Raw genomic sequence first — 23,279 nt, forward strand, 5'->3', positions numbered from 1 at the left:
AGAGGGCGCCCCTCCTACGCGATTTGGGGCTGCCTGATTCCTTTATCTACGCATCACAACGCAACCCTCCCCTTCACAAACCCAGCCAAACCCACACCCACCGCAGAAATGTGGTCCTGGTTCGGCGGCGCAGCCGCACAGAAGCGCAAGGAAGCGCCCAAGAATGCCATCCTCCTGCTCCGCGAGCAGCTGGACATGCTGCAGAAGCGAGAAAAGTACCTGGAACACCAGATGGAGGAGCAGGATAGCGTGGCGCGCAAGAATGTCAACTCAAATAAAAACGGTACGATCCTTTCACTTTCTCTTTTGGCTGGCTAGATATGCTGATGTGGGTGTTGTTTCTGTAGCTGCCAAGGCTGCCCTCCGACGGAAAAAGGTCCACGAAAAGAACCTCGAGCAGACAACCGCACAGATCATGCAGCTCGAGCAGCAGATATATTCGATCGAGGCGGCGAATATTAACCATGAGACCTTCAAGGCCATGCAAGAGGCCGGCAAGGCAATGTCGCAGATCCATAGCGGAATGACCCTCGATAAAGTCGACAAGACGATGTGCGTAACCCTAAACCCCCGTGCCATTTTCTGTGTGATATGGGCTGATCATTAATCTTTCTATCATACAGGGAGGAGCTCAACGAACAGCACCAACTCGGCCAAGAGATCGGCGAGGTCATCGCACACGGCCCCGTCGGCTACGAGCTGCCCGACGAGGACGAGCTGGAGGCTGAGCTGGAGGGTATGGAGCAGGAGGCCATGGATGAGCGGATGCTGCATACGGGGACCGTGCCTGTGGCGGTTTCTCAATTACCATCCCCTGCGACGCAGGAGCGTAAGTCTTTTCCCTCTTTGTTTTTCTGCTGTTCATCTACAGAGTATCGATTGACATTTTTGCCTTTCTGTTACAGCCAAGCAACAGACCAAGCCGGAGGAAGACGACGAGGAGGCCGAGCTGGCCAAGCTGCGTGCTGAGATGGAGATTACGATGTGATCTTCGGACCTTTCGACTGAACTATTTATGGCTTTCTTTTTGTCCTTTCTCCTTTGGATGTGATCGTGTTTTCCCTTTTTGGTGTCTTGAATTGCGTGGCATGCATGACTGGACGTCTTTCTTAAGCAAAGGTCCTTACCTTTTCCCCCCTTATCCACTGGCGTCTTCTCTCTCAACCCCTCTCTTTCTCAGCAATCTATCCGCTACCTTTTCTTCCACCCTAAGATATCTGTTTGTGCCCCGTGTCCCCGACGGAGTCGATCACTCGTCTCTGCAGGGCTCTAGTCTCTTCCTCTAAATGAATCCGATCCTCATTGCTCCTTTCTTTTACAGTTCAAGTACAATTCTTCTTTTCCCAGTCGTCGGAAATATCACATCAGTTCTAGATATAATCGACTATTGTCGTCATTTAGATATCAGGCGGCGTATCCGGGAGACCAAGATTACCGGCCTGGGCCAGATCTAGACCATTTCGATCCAGCCCGGGAAAGCAGATGGGCATTTCGCGGGATACTTCTCTTTACATTTCTGGGCAATCAATCTTACAGCCCAACTACATTCAGTCGGACAAGATCTGGACCCAAAAGGCAAATGCATGGATAGAGAAGAAGTATATCAGTCTGATATTAGGAGTGAATTAAAAACAAAAAATGATAAGAATAAAAAAACTCCTCGGGTTTAAAAAACCACCCATTTATCCCATCACCCCATTCCATGCGAAGATCAAACCATGAGAAAAAGCATCACACTTGAGAAAGAAAAAGAATATCACGGAAACCACGCAAAATTCTTCAACGGCCTGGACCGCGCCCCGTCATCCGCCTCACTGCACCACTTGGATTTCCACTCCCACTCCTGTGCCGCGGAGGCAAGCAGGGCTTCCTTGCAGTCTGCCGGCAATTCATCCAGCACGTCGGCGCTCATGAACTCCGGGTGCTGGGGATCGGCAGCTGTGATCAGGCCGTTGGCGCCGAGGTCGTGCACGTCGCCGTCTGGACCGGGGATGCCCATGTTTGAGACCGGTGGGGACTCGTAGTGGATGTCGTGGATTGCGAAGCGGCGGGCGATGGAGGCGGGGATGGACGGGAAGATTGTTTGGGGTTGTTCTTGTCCTTCTTCCGTTCTGGCGGTGGGTTCTTGGTGCTGGTTGGTGGTCTCGGTGGATTCATGGGGTGTGGATACACTGGCGGCGGTGCCGTTGGTGAGGCTCAGAGAGGACATGTCTTTCATCAGTTGGCCGGGGGCGCGCGGGTCTGGTGGTGGGAGTCGTTCCCAGCGGGCGTGCGAGGGCTGCATGATCTTCGGGGTTTGGATGATGTTCGTGTGGACGTCGTAGATGCCTCCTAAGTTTGCGCGGCGCATGGTAGCGAGTCGAGCATTGAAACCACTAGAACGGAAATTAGGAATGAACAATCAGTATGAGGGAAGCAACATACCTCGCTTCACGGGCATGCTCGAGCATCCAGTTGTCACCCGTCACCGTGACCCGCCGTTTCCTGGAATCGACGGGCTTTCCGCCAGGGACAGGAATAGACGGGGTATTCGTGTGATAGACGCTGCTGGCGCCGTGCCAGGCCACATACTGATTCCGGTTGTATTCCTCGCCGGGGAGAGGCAGCCTGTCCTCAGGGACAGCCAGTTCACCGGCGACATCGCCTCGTTCACGAGCAGCCTGAGCGTGATAATCATCATCCACCTTCTTTCCCCCGACGACAATCTTGGCGCCGAACTCGCGGAAGACCGAGCGTGCCGTGACAACACCAATTGCGCGTCCCTTGTAAGAGTGGGGGATGATATCGCGTTCGATCAGATCGCGCTTCGCGTCGTCATCGATGATAATCTTGTAGAGCATCTTGTGCTTCTGGAAGAACAGATACGAGTCCCTGAACCCAATGCATCGCGCCGGTTCCGTGGAAAGCATGTACAGCCGGTCGCCGCGGTTGAGGATGGTGAACGTGCGAACGCGATACTGGCGTCCCCCCTGCAACACTCCGTTCTTGTCGACCTTGCTATCGCCCTCGGGATCCGGTGGCAAGGCCACTTCATCATCGATCACGTCCATCATGTTGCCCTCTTTATCGATTGGTACTTGTGTCATATGCGAGGGGCCCCTGTTGCGCGCCCAGCGGCCTCCGCTGGCAGCAGGACGGCCTCTACGTCTCTTGACCGGCGTCGTGACTCGCGGAGAGCCCGTCCCGTCCACCGCGTCCCAGTCTGGGGGGCGGTTCTTCGGTGGGCGCCCAGGACCTCGTTTGCGCGGGATGACGGATTGGCGTCCGCCGGTGTAGGAAGGTGTATCATCGCCTCCAAGAAGGGTGGTGTCGTCCGCTGCGGGCGTTGCAGCACTTGCGTTCCCTCCCTCATCATCAGCACCTTGCTTGGATTCAGTGGGAGTGTCGACAGGGGTTTCGACACCCTGGGTAGGCTCTGCGTCGGCATCGACATCGGCTTCAACATCCTGGTCCTTTTCGTCGGCTGCGGGAGACGAGGTCTGGGAGGGAGGTGCATCCAGCATCTCCTCGTCGGAGGCATCAGCGGCCACGGGGGTGTTTTTCATTGAATTGGACGCCGCTTGCGCAGCGGCCCGGACCTTTCGCGGCATGATGTTTGGTGGCTGTGATGCATACAAACGCACCACCGAGCAGCTGGTTTTCTGAGCTGGGCACGTGATTTCATTGTCAGCCCAGGATGCCTGAGGCGATAATCGATGAACGCCTCAGGCAATTCATTTTCACCATCTCAGGCACGTCCTCCTGCAGTCCATACATAAGTGTTCTTAACCGAAATGCTTTTGACGTCATGTTCTAGGTTCCTCCCCTGCACAGGTCATGTTGGCCAGTGCAACTGACTCGTGCAGCTGCTGTGCTAGACCGCCCTGACCGGGACAATGCTTTGTATACCAACCGTTCACACCCGACGTTGCCCGCATGTGATGTGGGAAAGCTGTTGGGTCCTGGCGCCAGATGACCTACGAGGCACTCTAGATTCCATTCGGCATTGAGGAATTCTTTTCCCATGTCGATCTTGCGTCATGTTCCTCGTCTCCCCTCTTCAGCCCCCCACGCGATGCCTGATGTATTGAAGAAGTGGGATGGGACGCTACAGTTGCACGATTGACCCCGGCTCTGGGGAGCCATCGACCCAACAGAGTTGCCGGCGGCATTGAGCGTCGCTGTAGAGGAGCTTCTCAGCTTACACTGCCGATGCAAGGGATTTAACTATTTGTAAAAAACGAACAGGATGACATGGAAGAACCCCGCCTAGTCGGAGGGGCGGAGATGGCGGAGATGGAAAGAAATCGAACACAGTAAGCTGAGAGGCAACTTCGGGAGTGCCTAGTAGCCTTATCGGTGTCTTCTGCAGATGGTGGGGGATGATTCCTTCATCATCCTCATCGTCTTGCTTTCTTGCTTTTCTTCTTTAGTTCTACCCTAATCTCGACTAGTAACTCGGTGGTGGTCCCGTCTTAGCTCATCGCCAAGTTTCGTCCCGACCTTTCTTCTTCACTCCCACCTTTTTTTCGCTCCGTCTCTCTCCACCCCCCACCTTGTCCTCCATTCTCCTCGTTTCTTCTCGATTCGCCTCCCAATCCTTTCATCTGGGGAGTTCGAGTTGCATGGAATCACAATGGCCGCGGCGCACAGTCCCGAGTTGCACGGCGAGACCGATTTGAAGCGGGCAAAGTGAGTCCACACTGTTCCCTTTGTTCCTGTCCCCAGAGAACCGCCCCAAAAAGGGTCTTCCAAAGTCGCCTCGCACCGCATTGCTTGAGATTTTACCTGCATTCCACATGACACATCCCTCGATGCTTATCTGCGATCGGGGATCTACGGGCCTGCCTGTCGGGCATCTCCTGCAAAAATGCGATCGGATCGGCCGAGAGCCCAGCCCATACCTTCTGCGCGCAGTCCATTCGCTTACCATCTCTCTGAGCAGTTCCGGGCCGGACGACGACAACCACGACCACATCGGGTCAAATGGTTCCACGCCCACGGGGATCGCAACGCCCCAGCCCGATCCCGCAGACAAACGTCTGCCCTCCATCATGCACAACTACTTCCAGGTTGGTTCTTTTTCTAGCGATAAAGCAAGCCTACCCCGATTATGGTCCTGCCTTTCCAAACCCGCCGACCCTCCGCCTGGGGCGCCTAGCCCTGGCCTGCCATCATCCTTCGGCCCGATGGAGCGGGATGATGGACTGCCCACTCCCCCCACTCCCTCCTGCAGCAGGATGAGGCGGAGGGGCCAGACCAGAGCGGGGGGTCTCTCTTCACTACCCTCAAAAACTATCTCTCTTCATCCGCAACCGTTGATACCCCTTCCCGCCGTCAAACCTCTCTCCCAGTGTCCAGCGTCTCGGACGACCCCGTTCTTGCCTCACATTTCTCCAACCCATCTTTACCCACAGAAGCTTGTGCCTTGACCGAAGCTCTCTTACTCGACCACGAAAAGCCGAATGTTTCCATATCTTCCGAGAATCTTGCCAAGCTAACAGATGGGGCGTGTCTCAAGAACACCCCGCCGTTGACTCCCCGCGCCATGTCCAACGAGGGCCAATCGACCGAGCGCACCCCCGCTACCTCGGCGCCGCAACCGACCGAGGAATCCAACCCGGACGACATGGACAGCTCGACCGACGAGATCACCATGAAACTCGACGAGGCGTTCCCCTCCCAGACTGCGTCTTCTCCGCAGAACGGCCCTCCCGTGGGCCCGCTCAAGGGTAAATTGTTCGTCAAAATTTCCGAGGGCCGCGGGTTACGACCGTCGTTCGACCCGTACGTCGTGTGCGTGTTTGAATGGAACGAGTATATTTCCAAGGGGGCGCGCGATGACGAGCAAGAGAAAAAGCGGCGGCAGATTGAGTCGGACGCCGAGGCCGGCCGACCAATGGCAATCCCCATGAAAAGCCGCCAGAGCAGCCACAATAGTGCCCTCGATGGTCCTGACCATCATAAGGGGAAGATGCCTGTGACCGATCCCCATTGGAGTCATGAGGCTGTCTTGTATGTTCCCCCCAATCCTTTCCCGGCATAGCTAACATCTACTTTTCAGTGATGTTATGGGTGATCAATCAGAAATCGACGTCACAGTCTACGATCGCAACAACCAAGAAACGTTCTTGGGCCACGTCCGGCTTTGCATCAATCTCAAGGAAGACCACAGTCGACTTGAAGGATGGTTTCCTCTGGTTGCACGGGGAGTCGGCGACAACCAGGTGTCGGGGGAGATCCACCTCGAACTGCAATTCGAGAAGACGGACAAGAGACAGGTGGGCCCGAACGACTTCCAAATCTTCAAGCTTATCGGCAAAGGGACATTTGGCCAGGTCTACCAGGTCAAGAAGAAGGACACACAGCGTATCTATGCGATGAAGGTTCTTTCCAAGAAAGTGATTATCCAGAAGAAAGAGGTCGCACATACCCTAGGAGAGAGGAATATTCTGGTGCGCACTGCGATGGCTTCCTCTCCTTTTATCGTCGGACTCAAGTTCTCTTTCCAAACCCCGACGGATCTCTACCTCGTCACAGACTATATGTCGGGTGGCGAGTTGTTCTGGCACTTGCAACGGGAAGGCCGATTCCAGGAAGCCCGGGCCAAGTTCTATATTGCCGAGTTGATCTTAGCACTGCAGCATCTACACGATTACGATATTGTATATCGCGATCTCAAACCCGAAAACATCTTGTTGGATGCCAATGGTCACATCGCGCTGTGCGACTTTGGTCTCTCCAAGGCAAACCTGACGCAGAACGACACGACTAACACCTTCTGCGGTACCACTGAGTACCTCGCACCGGAAGTTTTGCTGGATGAACAAGGGTATACGAAGATGGTTGATTTCTGGTCGCTTGGTGTGCTGGTCTTTGAGATGTGCTGTGGATGGAGTCCCTTCTATGCCGAGGATACACAGCAGATGTACAAGAACATCGCTTTCGGCAAGGTGCGGTTCCCTCGCGATGCTCTCAGCACGGAGGGTCGGAACTTCGTTAAAGGATTGTTGAACCGGAATCCCAAACACCGGCTCGGCGCCAACGGCGATGCGAAGGAGCTCATGGCGCATCCATTCTTCCACGATATCGACTGGGAGGCCTTGTGCCGCAAGCAAGTGATCCCTCCGTTCAAGCCGAAACTGCAGTCCGACACCGATACCTCTAATTTCGACCCGGAATTTACGAATGCCCTGGATAACAGCAGCTCGCTGAACGACCGTGCCGCCGCACTGGCGAATGGCCTGATGCCCGGCTCGACACCGCTGTCCCCTGGTATGCAAGCCAACTTCAAGGGATTCACTTTCGTGAACGAGAGTTCCATCGACCACCACCTCAAGCACGAGCCCGGTGATCGAATGGAGGAGGACACCATGCAAGACGATGCGAAGTGGCAACGGTCCCACCGACCAAATACCTCGGTCGACCAGCGCATGGGCGGCGTCCAGAAGACGCAAGACGGCACCGACCCGGGTATCTTCAACGTTGACGATGCTTTTGATGCGTGATTACGTCTCTTTTTCGTTTTTCCTTTTCTTTTTGGCAACTCGAACCTCCTCTACTGCATGATCATGGCGTCTTGATCTGGCATACATTCCCCTTTTGTACATGCCTATGCCTTCTTCAGATGCATCCTCTGCCCGCAAATATCGGTCTCTCTTCTACTGAACCAGTATTCCGATGCCTGTCTGTCAATGATCCAAGCGATGCTAGTTTGCGACTTGTGACTGACAAACTCGGATGGTGGAATTAGACTCCGCTCCCTACCATCTGTCCTACCATTCCTCTTTCTTTTCCCTTCGATTTTTCCTTCGGGATCATGACTATCGGATTTCATGCCAGCGCGTCCTTTTTGGTACTTTTCTTTTTTGCTGCTTTTTTCGTTTTACGATGATGAGACGCACACCCATGCAACGGTAGCAACACACGTTGGCGGTAATGTGTGTCTTTCTTGCAATTGTGCTTTTTTGGGGGCGTTACATGGGCACCATGGCGCGCCGGTGGCTGAATCTGGGAGGGAGATGATCGATTGGTTGCTTGGTCTGATTGGTTATCTTTTGTTGTTAGCCCTGAGATATATACCATGCAATCCATCATCCACGGTAGTATTCTTTGCTGCCTCTGTCTGCCGATTACTTTCATGGGATTCCTCTGCTCGACCAGTTGCTCGAAACCCCTCTCCCAGGTTACATTTTCTGCATACCCTGATAAGGCATTTACTTGACGTTCGGTTTTAGTGCTACTTTCAGTAGTATTCTTCGTTGTAGTTGCAGATGGCTGCATATCCCAGGAACCTTACATCCGACCAGTCACCTCCCGACTGTAAGATACATTTGCTCGGATTTTAACCTCTTTCTAGTTGATTGAATACCTGACACCGTGCTTGATCTTCAATACGGAAGCCAGACGCAATTTATCTTCTGCATCGAGATTCATTTATTATCTATGTGCAGTAGAGAATGTTCACAACCATGTCCGGGATATGCACTATGTGCAGAAACACGCATCCCCTAAAATACATGGAAAGTATATCTAGATGCCTCGAAAACTCCGTAACCACCTCACTGCAGCTCAACATGTAAAGCGTGTATCATGCGGGTACAGATGCCAAGTAACCTACCCATCGTCGACCAAGTTCACTCGGACTCCTTCCATACCCATCGTGGTAGCGATGCGATCCATCCAGTCAGAGGTAGGTGGCTCGCGTGTTTCCGGGCCGATGATCGATTTGATCATCAAGCGAGGCCGACCCGGCGACCAAGGAGGCGTTAACAGGGATGGAGCTGAACGGGAGTCCTCATCAGTCTGGATTCGATCGGTGATAATCCGGTTCTCCGCTTCGGCCGTGGACCGCTGGCATGGGTCCAAGAGAATGATGAGGTAGTTTAGCAACAGGATCCCAGATCGAATTCCCTTAATGGATAGGCTCGTGAACCTGTCGAAGAAATGATGGGGAATTGGTCCGATGAAGTCTGTCTGCAGCGTGTGGTCGGCCCGGCGAGTCGAGACAGACACGCTAAATTCGGTGTGGATGCCCCGTAAGGCAGCCCGAGCGGCGAGCACCTCGTACAGCAGCGTAGGCCTCTTCTTATTTTCCACACTGGGCGCCGTCCACCGCAGGTCGCGCACACGCTTGACATAGCCTGGGAGCTTGACGATCTCGCGAAAGGCGCGTTCTGTAATATCCGTGTAAACAGATGAATCAGGCTTTCTGGCGTTTTCTGCCGCAATTTGCTCATTAAGTTCCTGCCACGCGGATTCTTCGAGAAAGCATGCTTCCCCTGTGACTAGCGCCGAGGTCACAAATGTGTTGCGGGAGGCGATGAACAAGGCGCGACCCAATCCATGCAAGTGTGCGCCAGCTCCGCGCAGCCGTGTCAATGCCTGAATGCCACACGTATGATGTATCCAACCTTCCGTAGTGGTGCAGGAGTGCATCTCATAAACTGCAAGGACGACAGCCGTGGCCATGGTCTCGTCCAGTTTGGCCGTGGACATATGACCGAGTAAACCGGACAGACCCCGAAGGGCGCGAAGATAGAGTCCGCGACTCGCGTCTAGATATCGAGGGTCATTATGAAGACTGCCAGTGTACATGGTGGTCACGCTGCGGACGGCCCAATCAAATGGGGAGTCTGCGCGGCCGCCACACTGTGAGCTGATGTACTCGATCCAATTGATTGGTAAACGGCTCATGGTGGCCTTAAAGTAGCATGGGTACGCAGAGACCACAAAATTGGTGTATAGTTGGATTTGCTGCGCGGAGGCCGCCTTGGCCGCCAATGAGGGGGCCACGTACTCGTCCATAGGCAACAGGAGAGACGAAAAGCGCGCATCGGTGCTTGAACCCCTTGAAACTGGCAGGACATTTCGGTTGGAGGATGCCCGACGGGACGTCAATGGTGCTCTTGCAGGTCGGGATCGATGCGGCACTGCCGGTTTCTCATTATGGACCCTGGCATTTTTGGGTATAGTCCGGCAAGGAAGTCGGGTACTTTTATATGGTGAACAGGCGGATTGATCGTCAAACTGCGAGCCTCAGAATAAATACGAAGAATAGGGGTGATCAATACGCCTTCGGGTCAAGATGGGGAATAGCATGTCCCCACTTTCGGTTTTGAATTGACAGATGCACCTGTCAAGACATGCCAATCTGGCACCGGGGTAATAGCATATACTTTAGGGAGACCGGAATGCATTGGGAGTGATCATGCTCCGAGAATGAATGCTCGGCTGGAAAGGAGAGAAGCACCCACCTGGATATTCAACTGGGTGCATTGCAGACCGTGGCGAGGCGCTGGACCATGCTCGTCAAAACAGGCAAGCAAATGTGCCGGCGGCGGAGCTATCGACATCGAACGAGCGACGAAAATAAACCTGGCTGCAGAAAGAACACGAGCAGAGGCGGAAAAAATTGAGAGAACAACAAGGGGAGGGTTAGGTACACCCACGCACCGCTACTTGCAGAACCCGGCTAGACCTAACTGCATGCAACTATTAGTGCTTGAAAATCAGTACTAAAACTAGCCAATTGTTTGTCGTGTTTAGTGTTTAGCAGGAAGACCTGCCGCAGTTGACGGATGAGCCGCTGAATTAGGGGATCTTCTCCGATACCTCACTTGGCATTGTCCCTCATTTGCTCTGCCTATCTAAGACCGTGCAAGGACCGACGGACTAACTAGATAAGAGTTAGCTGTGAGCACAGATATTAATGTGTGCGCAAAGAGAGATGAAACCCAGGGAGATAATGTAACATGTAATGAGATTATTATGTACTAGGGTCCCATAATGAATAAGGTTATGCGTATGTTGATCTTTGAAGGACCCTGAACCTGGCATACCCTACAGACCGGGAAAAAGTCTTCAGAAAGAAATGTGGGTATCGTAGATTTCTAAAGGTCTTAAGGAAAGGCTTTGGTAATGCACACCGCCGCCCCGTTAATGAAGCTATATAGACAAGGTGAAGAAGAGAAAGCCAGACAGTTCGGGCATTAGGGCAATGTCGAGTCTCAGGATGATTCCGGCTGATCGTCTTCGGGGATTGCTTCGATTTCAGACATTTCACCATTCTCAGCCGCGCTCTCGCCCTCGACGGTCTTTTCGTCGACCGTAGACCACTGACTAGAACCAAGAGCTTCATCGGCGCTGATCTCCTTTTCAGCATCTCCATCGATCGCGAAACCAACAATCTTGCCCGTGCCGGGTTGTGGGCGTGCTTCTTCTAGCACATCGCCGTTCCAAGGCTGGCACTTCTTGACCAATTCGCCGCACCGGAGACAAATCCAACCTTGGCCCTCTTCGCCTTCGAGTTTCTGAACGATGCAGACAAAACAGTAAATGCAGCCGCATGGAATTGTCTCGTATGGGTTGGTGATATCTGTCTGTGCCGAGCCAGTGATGCCACCCGCCGACACAGATGCCGCAATCACATCACTTTCTGTTTGGGTAGTCGGGTTTTGATCCCGGTAGCAGATGGCACATGTGCGTTCTGGTAGGAAAGCCAGTTCCCCTTGCTTTTCAGCTGATTGATCATCGTCGCCATTAGACTTGAGTGCGGTGACGGCTTTGTGCCATGCGCGAGACACCCACCGCCTCCAGCGACTGATACCGACGAGAGGCAGTAGGAAAAGAAGAAATTCGGTGAAGGCGTGCCAGACCAGTTGCCGGTTCAGATATTCAAACGACACCTCGCGACTGGCCTGCGCGGACGGCGGAGTCAGGCGGATACGAAGGACACGGTCGACTAGGGTCCGGTATCGGCCATTCACCAAGAACACCAGGAAGGAAACAAACGCGGCGATCGAGTGTGACGTGGAAACGAGGTCCGTTAACCGGGACATCATCCGGACTTCTCGTGATGGCTTTATCACTGTCAGTAGGTTGGCTTGAACGCTGGGGGACATGGTCACCAACCTCTTCGTATCCGCCCTCTTGCCCGATCAACCAGCTCTCCCACTTATCCCAGGCATAGCGTCCACCCACGGTCAGCAGACCATACACTGTCTTCTGCCATTTTGTTGGAGCAGCATAAACCGGTCCCTTGCTGCGGCTATCTGTATAGTGAAGCCCCTGCAGCGCCGCACCGTAGGACGCATTGTGGTCCCATATGGAAAGCTTGAAGAGAACCGCCCGCAGCGCAAGCAGAATCTCATGCGACCATTCCTCCTGCATTTGAGGCTGGAAAAAGGACGTCAGCGATTTCCCCTCCACAATTGTATTCACGAGCATACCCCAAAGTATTTAAGCGCATTCCCAACCTGACCTTTTAATAGATCCAACAGCTCTTCATCAAGCAGCTCGGCATCTACCTGGCCCACTCGAAACGCCGGTCGCGTTCCATCTCGTCCCCTGATCGAATTCCATAGCCTCCACCCCGATCCTGGTAGTCGATCTAGTGGGGATGGCAGTCGCTGGAAGGTGGCCGGGTTGATCGGAGAAGCCCGCTGTTGCTGTTCTAGCCGGGCGCGCGCTTCTGCTTCGCGTTGGCGGCGGCGCTCGAGGACCCGCTGCTGGGCGGCGGCAAAGTTGGTCGAGCTCATGGTATCAGCATGGCGTGGATAACGATAGAGGAGAGGAAGTGAAGCTCAGAGGCAAGTCGAGTTTCCCCGGACGGAGAGCCGAGGTTGTGAACACGTGACCAATGCCCATTCCGGCCGAGGCAGTAATAAGGAACAGAGGATAGGATAGGAATACAATTGCGCCCGGGAGGAAATCGATCGACTGTAAATCAAGGAGCACTTTGATATGCTGACCATCGGAAGTGGTGTCGGCAGTAGGTCTGGCGCCTACCATCATCTCGTTCAACAAGAACACTTGCTCGGCACAACCCTAACCACCACGGTCCACCCTACCACACAGCATTGATGACAGGCCCCATCTCCATGTCTCGGCAATCCATTCCGAGTCGATAATAACCGATATATCCAGGCGAGGTGTAACTATCCACCAGGGCCTGCTGCACGTGGTTTGTGGCCCCCTGAGCCAAGCGTTGCCAAATGGAGCCAATCAGCATTGCGGGCGGAGGGGTGTGATGTGAACCAGTGGACGCAGGAACCTTTCCTTTGAAGACAGCCTTGGGGGAAAGAGGCCTAGTTGATCTGGGGCGTGGTAGCACTAATTAAGTGACTGGGGTGGCCGATGTAGTACGCCCAGGCATCCTCGAGCTAATTAATTGCCTGGCCGGAAGGACTGGCTGGGGGCTGTATATAGATAGATCTCTCACCTACTTCTCTCACTCTTCTCTTCCTCCACCAGCCGTTCTCTCGCACCCTGTCCATTCGTTCTTTTCTGCTCTACTCTTTTCAACCTCTTCTTCGCTTCATCATGCAGGCCGCCCTCGTGACCGTGCTGAGCGCTGCCGCTCTGGCGCGTGCCGCATCCATCACGACCTCGGAGCCCGCTGTCGCTGCGATCGATGCTGCGATGGCGACCACTCTGCCTGAGACTACCAACTCCAATGTCAAGGGCTTGGCCTTTGATCGCTTCTACCAGGTCTGGCTGGAGAATATTGTGCGTACTGACAAGGACCGTTCGACTGTACATCACTGACCTAATCCCAGGACTATGATGATGCGGCCAAGGACTCCAACATGCAGTGGCTGGCGTCGCAGGGTATCCTGCTGTAAGATCAAATACACATATCTTGAAATTGAGAACAATACTGACAAGTTCAAGGACCAACTACTACGGCGTCACCCATCCCTCCGAGCCCAACTACTGCGCTGCTGCCGGCGGTGACACTTTCGGCATGGACAATGACGACTTCCACCAGATCCCGGCCAATGTCTCCACTGTGGCCGATCTGCTTGACACCAAGAGCGTTTCGTGGGCCGAGTACCAGGAGGATATGCCCTTCCCCGGCTTCCAGGGCTACAACTACTCCAACCAGGAGACCTATGCGGATGACTACGTGCGCAAGCACAACCCGCTGATTCTCTACAAGTCGATCACCAATGACGACAGCCGCGCTCGTCAGATCAAGAACTTCACTCAGTTCGAGTCGGACCTGGCCAGCAAGAAGCTCCCGCAGTGGGCGTTCATCACCCCCAACATGACCAACGACGCCCATGACACGAATATCACTTTCGGCGCGAAGTGGGAGCGCAGCTTTATTTCGACTCTGCTGAAGAACTCGTACTTCATGGACAACACGCTCGTTCTCTTGACTTTTGACGAGGACGACACCTATCCCAAGGGCAACCGCGTCCTCAGCATTCTGCTTGGCGGTGCCATCCCCGATAGCCTGAAGGGTACCAAGGACGACACCTTCTACACCCACTACTCGAGCATTGCCAGTGTCTCCGCCAACTGGGGTCTCCCCTCTCTGGGCCGCTGGGACTGCGGTGCCAACATCTTCGAGATCGTGGCCAACAAGACCGGCTACGTCAACTACGAGGTTGACACCACCAACCTGCGTCTGAACGAGACCTACCCGGGTCCCCTGTCCGATGGCGAATACTCCAAGTTCTCGCCCATCTGGCCTATCCCGGTCACCGACGCCAAGTGCTCCGCTGGTCACGGTATCCTGGACATCGTCAAGAAGACCTACGCCAACACCACCCCGACCTACAACTACACCAGCCCCTACCCGTGGGACTCCAAGGCCGACTACAACACTAAGGTTACTGCTACCCGCAGCAGCAACTCGACGAACACCACATCCTCGAGTGCCGCGGCTACCACTACCAACGCTGGCGTTGCTGGTGTTGTGCCCAGCTCGGCGGTTGCCATCGGTTCTCTGGTGGCTCTCTTCGCCTACATTTTCTAATTCAGTTGCATATTTTGACATTCACCCTGCCATATCTTTTTGTGTGCTTTGATTGATGGTTAGGGACTTGTCTTGCAAGGCTCTTCAGCCGTCTCGGCCCGCAGGAACGATTGGCTTCCAGGGACTTTTTGGTGAACGGGACAGAAAAAAAGGAGGACTTCTTTGATTTTACATTACGCCATAATGTCTTAGCACAATTCAATTCGTGATTTTCACACGCACCACTGAGTACTATCTGTATAGACTTTCAAGCACAGCCCTAAAAGCCACCACGCCGACTAACCCATCTTAACCAAAACCGACTTCGTCTCCAGGTATTCATCCAAGCTATACAGATATCCGTCACGGCCATTCCCACTCATCTTTACACCCCCAAAAGCCGTATCCATCGTAAGAGACGGACAGGTGCAATTCACAGCAACCATACCAGACTCGATAAGCTTGGCCAGACGCATAGCACGATCCATATCCTTCGTGAAGAAGGAAGCATACAGCCCGAACTCGGTATTATTCGCCTTCTCAATAGCCTCTTCCTCTGTCTTGAAGGTGTTGATAGCAACCACGGGCCCAAAGATCTCCTCGCGCATGAGTCGCGAGTCCTCCGGCACACGCTCGAAGACAGTCGGATGCACGAAGAAGCCGTTGTTGGCGTCTCCACCCTGCGTGCATGTACCGTCTTTCTGGCCGATGGACAGGTACTCTTTCACGCGGTTGTACTGCAGAAAATCGATCTGGGGACCGTGCGTCGTATTCGGATCCATGGGGTCGCCCATTTGGATAGCGGCGAATTTCTCGCGGAAGAGCTGGGTGAATCGCTCGGCGACGGACTCATGCACGTACACCCGTGAGTTGGCGACACATACCTGTCCGCTGTTTAGCTTGATGCCGAGCTGTGTTGCGGCCGCTGCGGCCTCGAGGTCTGCGTCCTCGAATACGATAGCTGGTGACTTTCCGCCTAGCTCCATGTGCGTATGTTTTAGGTTCGACTTTGCTGCCGCGGCCTGGATCTTCTGGCCTGTCAGCGTCGAGCCGGTGAAACTGAGGCACCGGACCGACATGTGCAACGCCATTGCTTCGCCTGTTGGGGTGCCGAAGCCGGAGATGACATTGACTACGCCAGGGGGAAGCCAGCTTTGGCGATTAGCTTAGCAGCAAAGAGCGACTGGATTATCATGTTAGTATCATGATAGCCCAAGTCATTTGTACACAAGACAAACCGTCAGCGGTGCCTTCTCACTACTCTTCAAGACAACCGTATTCCCTGCCGCCAGCGCCGGCGCAACTTTCATGGAGAAAGTAGCCAGCGGGAAATTCCAGGGGATGATCAGAGCCGCCACGCCGTAAGGCTGCTTAAAGGTCATGTTCAGGAACCCGGGCGTGTTGAAACTGGCCGTACCCTGCGCAGACCACGCCGTTTCAGCGAAGTATCTGAATTTTTCGGCTGCCAGGCCTGCGTCAATGTACTGCGTGATGGGCCGGCCGGTGCATAGGGTTTCGAGCTTTGCAAACTCGTCATTTGACTCTAGGATGAGACTTGATAGTTTGCGCAGATACTCGCCTCGTTTGCCGACGCCGAGATCGCGCCAGGAAGGGAATGCGGCATTGGCGGCGGCGACGGCGGAATTGACGTCTTCGGTGGTGGCTTCGTGAACTGGGATATGGTGTTAGAGATGTAGTGGTTTTAGGTTGTTTGAAGCTGACCATTTGCGACTAGCTCTTTGGTGAAGGGGTAGATCACCTCAAAGGTCTTGTTCTCTGAAGATGGTCGGAACTGGGAGTGTGGTGAGCAAACTGTTTTTCTCGACCCTGTTCTATGCGTAAGGATCACATACCTCGCCGTTGATGAACAGCCGCGTCTCAATCGGCTCCGAGAGTTTTGCAGTAGCAGCCATTATTGAAGTGAGAGTTATTTCGATAGAATCAGTTATTCACAAACCTGCTTGTCTGAAAGACAAAGACAAAAGGGTGGGCAATGCGACAAACCCTATATTTAAATGTAGACCGCTTCATCTCTGAATGGAGGAGGGCGTGCATGCTATGCGTCCGTCCGCAGCCGACGCTGTTTGGGCCCTCTCGGGATTGGGCGAGTCATTGAATTAGGGCTTACGGTGGGGTTCCTGGGGGGCCTGGGGGCCTAAGTGCGGCTGGTAATGCCTAATGGGCTGATCGCCAAGCCTGAAGTATAGGTAGGATCAACCATGTCAAGTCTTAACGAACATGCATAGTGACTTCACCCGTCATTATAGTGTAAATTATGATAATTGCATTGTATAGACAGGGTACTATCCACTTCACTTCGCCAGACCTGAACGCTTCATATCCTGCAGGTTTAGAGTATCCTGGTCGCCGGGGCGCCGTTCCGATTCTATCTTCACCTTGTCCTCTGGGCCGCCGGGGCCCTGGTACTCCTCTGCATGGGCAAGTCTGGTAGATGTCAGCAATTGATTTCAATATTCTAAGATATCTGCTCACCTGCCACGCTCATCCCGGGAGCCGCCTTCGTCCTCAGGCACTGGGCGGTGGTCACTGCCAGACGCCGTTGAGCCCGGACCGTACTTTACTTGGCCGGCCTGGGGGAACCGCTGGTTGACGTTCTCATCTACACCAGATTCAAGAGCTATGAGATCGATCAGTGAATGTTTCGAATCGGGCGGAAACGAATAAGCATACTAGAGTCACTCTTGCGACCGAGGCCCTGCTTGGCCTGGTAGGAATTGAGGTCTTTTTCGGCACGGTATGCCTGGCGCAGGTGCTCAGATTCAGACATTGTGTTCGGTTCAAGGTAATTGATTGCTGGAAAGACTACTCCCTACCAAATCCCCGACTTAAATACTTCTACTCATCTTCACGACTTGCATCATGATGCATCATAGGTATGTCATTGACCACTGACAGGACGCAGAGAGAACTGATCGGTTACATAAAGTAAAACAAGATAACCCTCACCAGGTGACTTCATCGGCTCCACATGCTCTCGCCCGTCCCAAAAGGGAAAGATGTAGGGTTCCGCCTTTAGGGTTCCGCTGTCCCGGATTATCTCTTCTCCGGAGCTTTGAGGGGAGTTTCGGTCTTTGCAAGGGGACCGACGACTCACCACCTATGGAGAGGTGTTGAATTCACGGACCACCCGTTCCTGAGCTCCGTGGCCCCGGAAGCTGAACTGAGCCCCTCTGGGAAACTTCGTCAACCAACCCTCCTCTACCCGGCGCCATGGTCCACCATACCATCGAGGTGTCTGGCGAGGCCAATCCGCTCAGCCCGCAAAATGTCCTCCATGCCCTGGTGCTTGCAGCAAGTACCGCCCAGCAGCAGGTGCAGACGGGCACCCAGCAGCTTCAGAACTGGGAAAAACAGCCCATGTACTACTCTTTTCTCCAGGATGTCTTTCTCGATCACTCCGTGCCCAACGAAGTCCGATATCTCGCGATCATTCAGCTGAAGAATGGGATTGACAAATACTGGCGCAAGACGGCGGCAAATGCTATCAAAAAAGAGGAAAAGGAGAAGATCAAGACGCGGGCACTCGAAGCGGGAATGGTTGAACCGGCCTCGCTGCTCGCCCTTCACAATTCGTTGATGATTGCGAAGATTATGCGTTACGAATTCCCTCATGACTGGTATGACATCGAATATATCGGTATTTACACTTATGCTCACCGTGTTTAGGCCCGATGCGATGCCCTCGATTATCTCCTCCCTCCGGTCGTCGACTCAGCACGGCGCGAATCCCCTACAACTACCTCGAACCCTCCTCATCCTTTTGCAGATTATCAAAGAGCTGTCGACAGCGCGTATTCAGAGAACTAGGGCAAACCTCCAGTCTGTCTCACCAGAAATATTTCATGTGCTGGGAAGCATCTACGTCGACAAAGTCAATCAATGGACCGCGATCATGGAACAAGGCGGCGTGGGTGAAAGCGTGTTGATCGACGCAATTGAACAGAGCCTGGTGTCTCTCAAGGTTATTCGGCGACTGGTTATTTCTGGCTATGAACACCCGAGTCGAAACCAAGAAGTCAGGGACTTTTGGGTGCTTACCCATTCACACTTCAGCAAATTCCTCTCCTTCGTCGGAGTCGAGAAGCATCTCTTGCAGATGTCAAAGCTGCACGTCGAGATGGCCAAAACCCACCCCGCATCATTTGCTCTATTGCCAGACAGCATTCCACTTGTGAAATCATACTGGACATTGGTTATCAAGCTTGGTGATAAGTACGACAGTCTCGGGGCCGACAGCGAATCTGACGGAAAGTCCTTGGTGGAAAAGACGGGTCTCCGAGCTCTGCTCTTGATTCGAGCGTGTGCAAAAATGGCTTTCAACCCGGCCCAGACGTTCAAGTACCAGACACCACAGGACAAGGAAGAGCGAAAGCAGGCCGTGGAGTTGATCAAGTCACAACTTTTCACGCAAGACTTTGTGGTTAACGTCATGGAACTTCTCGTCACCAAGTTCTTTCGATTCCGTAATATCGACTTCCAAGAATGGGAGGAGGAGCCTGAAGAGTGGGAGAAACGAGAGGACGAAATTTCCGATGCCTGGGAATTTTCTATCCGCTCCTGCTCGGAGAAACTTTTCCTTGATCTGGTGATCCATTTCAGGGATCTTCTCATTCCACGACTGCTGAGCGTGTTCTATAACTTTGCCAGTGAGTTTTGTTTTTGTTACAAACCGGCACGCCAAATTCTGATGATCATTCTAGGTCCCGAAAACCGCGACGTGCTGCTGAAAGATTCATTATATTCTGCGATCGGCCTGGCCTCGGCCAGTCTGGAACAGCACCTGGACTTCAATGCTTTCCTGGAGCAAACGATGGTCCCCGAAGTCCAAATTCAAGACCAAGAGTATAAAGTAATTCGACGGAGAGTTGCCATCGTTCTCGGCCAGTGGGTTCCAGTGAAGCCAGGTGAGGTGAACAGGAACGCCATCTACCAGATCTTCCAACACCTCCTCAACAAACAGGATCCCTTGAACGACCTTGTGGTTCGGATTACTGCCGGAAGACAGCTACGCAATGTTCTCGATCCCTACGAATTCTCTCCGACGGAATTCATGCCGTTTGCGCCCACCATTCTTGAAAACCTCATGGCTCTCGTTCAAGAGGTTGAGAGCACAGATACAAAGATGGGCTTGTTGGAAACGGTGCGCGTTGCAGTCGTGAAGCTCGAGGATCATGTATGCCCTCCTCCCCTGCTGAGCATCAAGCATTTTTTTAACATCATCCAGATCGCTCCATTTTCCGATCAGATTCTCTCGTTGCTGCCACCCCTCTGGGAGAGCTCTGGCGAGGAACATTTGATGAAGCAGGCTATTCTCACCCTTCTCTCGTCCTTGATACGCGCGATGAAGCAGGAGTCTGTGAGATACCATTCAATTATTATTCCTCTCATTCAAAGCTCCGTCGAGCCGGGATCGGTATGTTATTCTCTTCATTTCTCGACTGTCTACTCACATTGCAATCTGTGTTTCAGGAGACTCTCGTATACCTACTGGATGAGGCATTGGACCTCTGGTCCGCCATTGTCGCGCAGACCCCAGCACCGGCCTCTCCAGAGATCATCTCTCTCCTCCCAGCTCTCTTTCCGATTCTCGAACATGCAACCGACAGTGCCCCTCAAGCACTGCAGATCATTGAATCTTACATCCTCCTGGCACCCCAAGAAGTGCTCAGCGACCGCACTCGATTCCACCTCCTAGCATCCCTCGAAGCACTCCTGAAATCAACCACAAAACAACGACTCGGCGTCGTACCGCGCCTAGTCGAAATGATGATCCGTGGCGCAGAGACCGTCGATGGCGGCAGTGAAGCTACCTACAGCGTGATCTCACACTCACTCGTCAACAGCTCATTTCTCTCTTCTCTGCTAGAGGGCCTGCATTCCGCCTACGAAGCCAGCCAAACTACGGGCCCGCACCGCAAAACCTCATCAGTAGTCGGCATCGTCGAAACAGACTACTTCTCTGTCCTGGCGCGTCTGGGACTTGCCAACCCCTCCATTTTCGCATCTGCTATCGCGACAGCTACCAACTCGTCCCAGGAACAGACCCTCTCCTGGCTTCTTACCGAGTGGTTCCTGCATTACGACAATATCGGCAGCGTCACCCAGAAGAAACTGCACGCTCTTGCACTTACCCAGCTCCTTGCCCTTCAAGATCCCCCATCGGCCACGGGTCCTCCCCCGCCCTATATCCTGGCTCATCTGCAGTCCTACATGACTATCTGGACAGATATCATCCTCGAGCTGTCAGAGGGCGGTACAGATAGCAATGCCGATTACCTCGTCTGCTGGAATGCCCCTCCAGGGTCCGCCCACGCTCCTCCCGACAACCAGGCCTCCGATGAGCCGGAGTCCCCCGAGGCCCGTCGTCGTCGCGACTGGGACTCCGCGGACGTGGTCCACCGCTTTGCCATCCGCGATTTCGTTCGCCACCGGCTCCAAGAACTGATTGTCTCCTGTGGTGGTGCTGATCGGTTCCAGGAGGAGTGGTTGGTTAATGTTGATCGCGAGGTGGTGTCGGCTTTTGGGGCGCTGGGTTTGCTTTGATTCCAAGATATAATCAAGGACGTTTGTGTTCTTCCTCTGTTTGTTCTCTTCTTGCATTATCGCGCTGCATATCTAGACTCGAAAGCCATGTTTATGTTTTTTTATTTGCATGACTCAACAAAGACGAAACGTCAGGGTGGTTATCCTGTCTAGTTACATACCCCAATGCATGCATTGTGCTGAGGTCTCTTTGCCTGAAATTCTCTAGTAGAGTTGACTGACTTATTATATTCCCTTTGTCAGCTACATGCTACGTGTGATCACAACAAATACTAGGGCATAATCCAGTTGATTATTTGCGATATTAATGAGAGACCAGGACAACACCAAAATCGTATGAAACCAACCATACGCCATACTCCTCCCAAACTTAAAAGAAAACCGGCCTGCATTGCGCCAGCAAGCGGGCCGCGCAGTTGACAATTTAAAGATGCAGGAAGAAACGCCGATAAGCAAAACGCTACTAGCGTGCGACATCCATAAGCGAATATCTAAAGCGCCTACGTGCCCCCGAGCTTAGCCGCACCTAACACTGGCCAGGGAACTGGCGAGAGTCAACGGGGTTGGGGAAGACACCGGCGGCAAGCTGCTGCTGCATATCCCACTCTGGGGCGCCCTCGGTCTTCCAGGTCCAGTACAGCCAGCCGGTACCCTTCTCATAGGCGTCGAGCTGGGCTTCGATGAAGCGGCGGAGGTTGGTCTGGTCGTCTGCCGAGAGTGCAGACACGGTGCCCTCAGACTTACCCTCGCAGGAGCCGATGGGAGCGCTGCCTTGGTACGTGCCATCGTAGCGGGCGCCGATGCCCTTGCCGTTCAGGTACTTGGCGCAGTCGGTCATGGCGCCGGTCCACTCTCCAACGATGGTCCACTTGTCGCTGGTCAGGACGTGGTCGTTGACGAAGTTGCAGGCCGTGCTGACGTGCGTGTTGATATCCATGCCAAGCAGGGTATTGTCGAAGACTTCATAGTGGTGCGTGTCCATCATCACGTACCAGACACCGGTCGATTCGCTCATGAACCCGTTCCAGGACTCTGTTGGCATGAACCCGTCGTGCAGGACTACGGTGGTGTCCTGGCTACCTGAGCGGGCTACGCCCCATGAGTCGTAGTAGTACTGCTTCAGACCGTCCTCGTTCACACCACCGGGAATGCTGGGCTCGTTCAGAGCTTCAATGGCCGTGACCACGTCGGCATCGTTGCTATACCGAGATGCCAGTTCACTGAGAACATACGTCGTGACGTCCACGTTCTCATTCTGTTGCCACATGATGGGACCACGCTTTCCACTGTTGTCGAATCCGTTCTGGGATCCAGGAGCTGTGTTTCTTGTCAGCATGAAATCTATGTAGTCAGCTGAAGTAACTCACCTCCGTGCAGGTCGACAATGACTTTGAGGTTGGCCGCGCGAGCCCACCCAACAGCCTGGTCCAGGTAGTCCAGCTGACCATTGACATACGGGTCACCTTCCATGATCCCAACGGCCCAGTAGCCGACTGGGATGCGGACATGGTTCATGCCCGCAGCGGCGATTTGAGCAAAGTCATCCGCAGTGATGAAGGACGACCAGTGTTGCTGCAGAGTCGCATAGCATTCGTCGAGGCCGAGGGTGGCGCAGAGAGACCATTCGTCGACGGCGCCATCGCCAGCCTGGTCGAAGATCGAGGGAGTGATCCAAGGCTCCAACACGAGCCAGCCACCGAGGTTAACACCACGAACCTTGTCGTTGGCATAATCGAAGCTGAGGCTACTATTTAGATTAAACCGGGTTAGATAAACATATAACAAGATGTGAATGCTAGTCACTCACACTGTCTGGGCCTGTCCCAGGGCAGCCATCAGGGACAGCCCGAGGATCTTCGTCGAAAGGGAAACCGGCATAGTGAAAATGTGCCAAGTAAAGTCAAAATTCAGGAGGTTGGGCTTCAGGAATGAAGGATGATCGGAGTTGTGTCAAATGGCATGGAGATCGGCTGCTATAAGTAAACTTTGT

General features: G+C 53.6%; 10 protein-coding genes across 10 annotated transcripts; 4 read left to right on the forward strand and 6 right to left on the reverse strand.

The window, feature by feature from the left end:
* Positions 1–108: 108 nt before the first annotated feature.
* N7474_004020 (ESCRT-III subunit protein SNF7) lies at positions 109–988 on the forward strand (the record flags this gene model as incomplete). Its single annotated transcript, XM_057195435.1, has 4 exons — positions 109–283; positions 348–552; positions 624–829; positions 906–988. 4 exons carry the CDS (start codon positions 109–111, stop codon positions 986–988), a joined length of 669 nt encoding a protein of 222 aa, XP_057052831.1.
* A 768-nt stretch (positions 989–1,756) lies between these two features.
* Positions 1,757–3,590, reverse strand: N7474_004021 (chromatin structure-remodeling complex subunit RSC7; the record flags this gene model as incomplete). Its single annotated transcript, XM_057195436.1, has 2 exons — positions 1,757–2,375; positions 2,425–3,590. 2 exons carry the CDS (start codon positions 3,588–3,590, stop codon positions 1,757–1,759), a joined length of 1,785 nt encoding a protein of 594 aa, XP_057052832.1.
* Positions 3,591–4,615: 1,025 nt separating this feature from the next.
* Positions 4,616–7,487, forward strand: schA (serine/threonine protein kinase SCH9; the record flags this gene model as incomplete). The annotated part of the gene is made up of 5 exons (XM_057195437.1): positions 4,616–4,671; positions 4,925–5,051; positions 5,216–5,994; positions 6,044–6,119; positions 7,275–7,487. 5 exons carry the CDS (start codon positions 4,616–4,618, stop codon positions 7,485–7,487), a joined length of 1,251 nt encoding a protein of 416 aa, XP_057052833.1.
* Positions 7,488–8,595: 1,108 nt separating this feature from the next.
* Positions 8,596–9,786, reverse strand: N7474_004023 (uncharacterized protein; the record flags this gene model as incomplete). The annotated part of the gene is made up of 1 exon (XM_057195438.1): positions 8,596–9,786. The coding sequence occupies one exon, from the start codon at positions 9,784–9,786 to the stop codon at positions 8,596–8,598; it is 1,191 nt and encodes a 396-aa protein (XP_057052834.1).
* A 1,202-nt stretch (positions 9,787–10,988) lies between these two features.
* Positions 10,989–12,518, reverse strand: N7474_004024 (pex2/pex10/pex12 family protein; the record flags this gene model as incomplete). Its single annotated transcript, XM_057195439.1, has 3 exons — positions 10,989–11,840; positions 11,893–12,156; positions 12,210–12,518. The coding sequence occupies 3 exons, from the start codon at positions 12,516–12,518 to the stop codon at positions 10,989–10,991; spliced, it is 1,425 nt and encodes a 474-aa protein (XP_057052835.1).
* Positions 12,519–13,302: 784 nt separating this feature from the next.
* Positions 13,303–14,746, forward strand: N7474_004025 (acid phosphatase PHOa; the record flags this gene model as incomplete). The annotated part of the gene is made up of 3 exons (XM_057195440.1): positions 13,303–13,488; positions 13,539–13,600; positions 13,654–14,746. The coding sequence occupies 3 exons, from the start codon at positions 13,303–13,305 to the stop codon at positions 14,744–14,746; spliced, it is 1,341 nt and encodes a 446-aa protein (XP_057052836.1).
* A 278-nt stretch (positions 14,747–15,024) lies between these two features.
* Positions 15,025–16,638, reverse strand: N7474_004026 (aldehyde dehydrogenase family protein; the record flags this gene model as incomplete). The annotated part of the gene is made up of 4 exons (XM_057195441.1): positions 15,025–15,877; positions 15,953–16,397; positions 16,448–16,517; positions 16,579–16,638. The coding sequence occupies 4 exons, from the start codon at positions 16,636–16,638 to the stop codon at positions 15,025–15,027; spliced, it is 1,428 nt and encodes a 475-aa protein (XP_057052837.1).
* A 399-nt stretch (positions 16,639–17,037) lies between these two features.
* On the reverse strand, positions 17,038–17,513 carry N7474_004027 (uncharacterized protein; the record flags this gene model as incomplete). The annotated part of the gene is made up of 3 exons (XM_057195442.1): positions 17,038–17,170; positions 17,219–17,363; positions 17,417–17,513. The coding sequence occupies 3 exons, from the start codon at positions 17,511–17,513 to the stop codon at positions 17,038–17,040; spliced, it is 375 nt and encodes a 124-aa protein (XP_057052838.1).
* Positions 17,514–17,956: 443 nt separating this feature from the next.
* On the forward strand, positions 17,957–21,289 carry N7474_004028 (putative importin 11; the record flags this gene model as incomplete). The annotated part of the gene is made up of 3 exons (XM_057195443.1): positions 17,957–18,383; positions 18,580–20,159; positions 20,216–21,289. The coding sequence occupies 3 exons, from the start codon at positions 17,957–17,959 to the stop codon at positions 21,287–21,289; spliced, it is 3,081 nt and encodes a 1,026-aa protein (XP_057052839.1).
* Positions 21,290–21,815: 526 nt separating this feature from the next.
* exg1 (glucan 1,3-beta-glucosidase) lies at positions 21,816–23,167 on the reverse strand (the record flags this gene model as incomplete). The annotated part of the gene is made up of 3 exons (XM_057195444.1): positions 21,816–22,606; positions 22,657–23,036; positions 23,097–23,167. The coding sequence occupies 3 exons, from the start codon at positions 23,165–23,167 to the stop codon at positions 21,816–21,818; spliced, it is 1,242 nt and encodes a 413-aa protein (XP_057052840.1).
* Between the last annotated feature and the right edge of the window lie 112 nt (positions 23,168–23,279).

Source organism: Penicillium riverlandense (assembly GCF_028828495.1).
Source record: "Penicillium riverlandense strain IBT 135883 chromosome Unknown utg000003l_segment0_segment0, whole genome shotgun sequence".
In the NCBI taxonomy this organism is placed as follows: domain Eukaryota; kingdom Fungi; phylum Ascomycota; class Eurotiomycetes; order Eurotiales; family Aspergillaceae; genus Penicillium; species Penicillium riverlandense.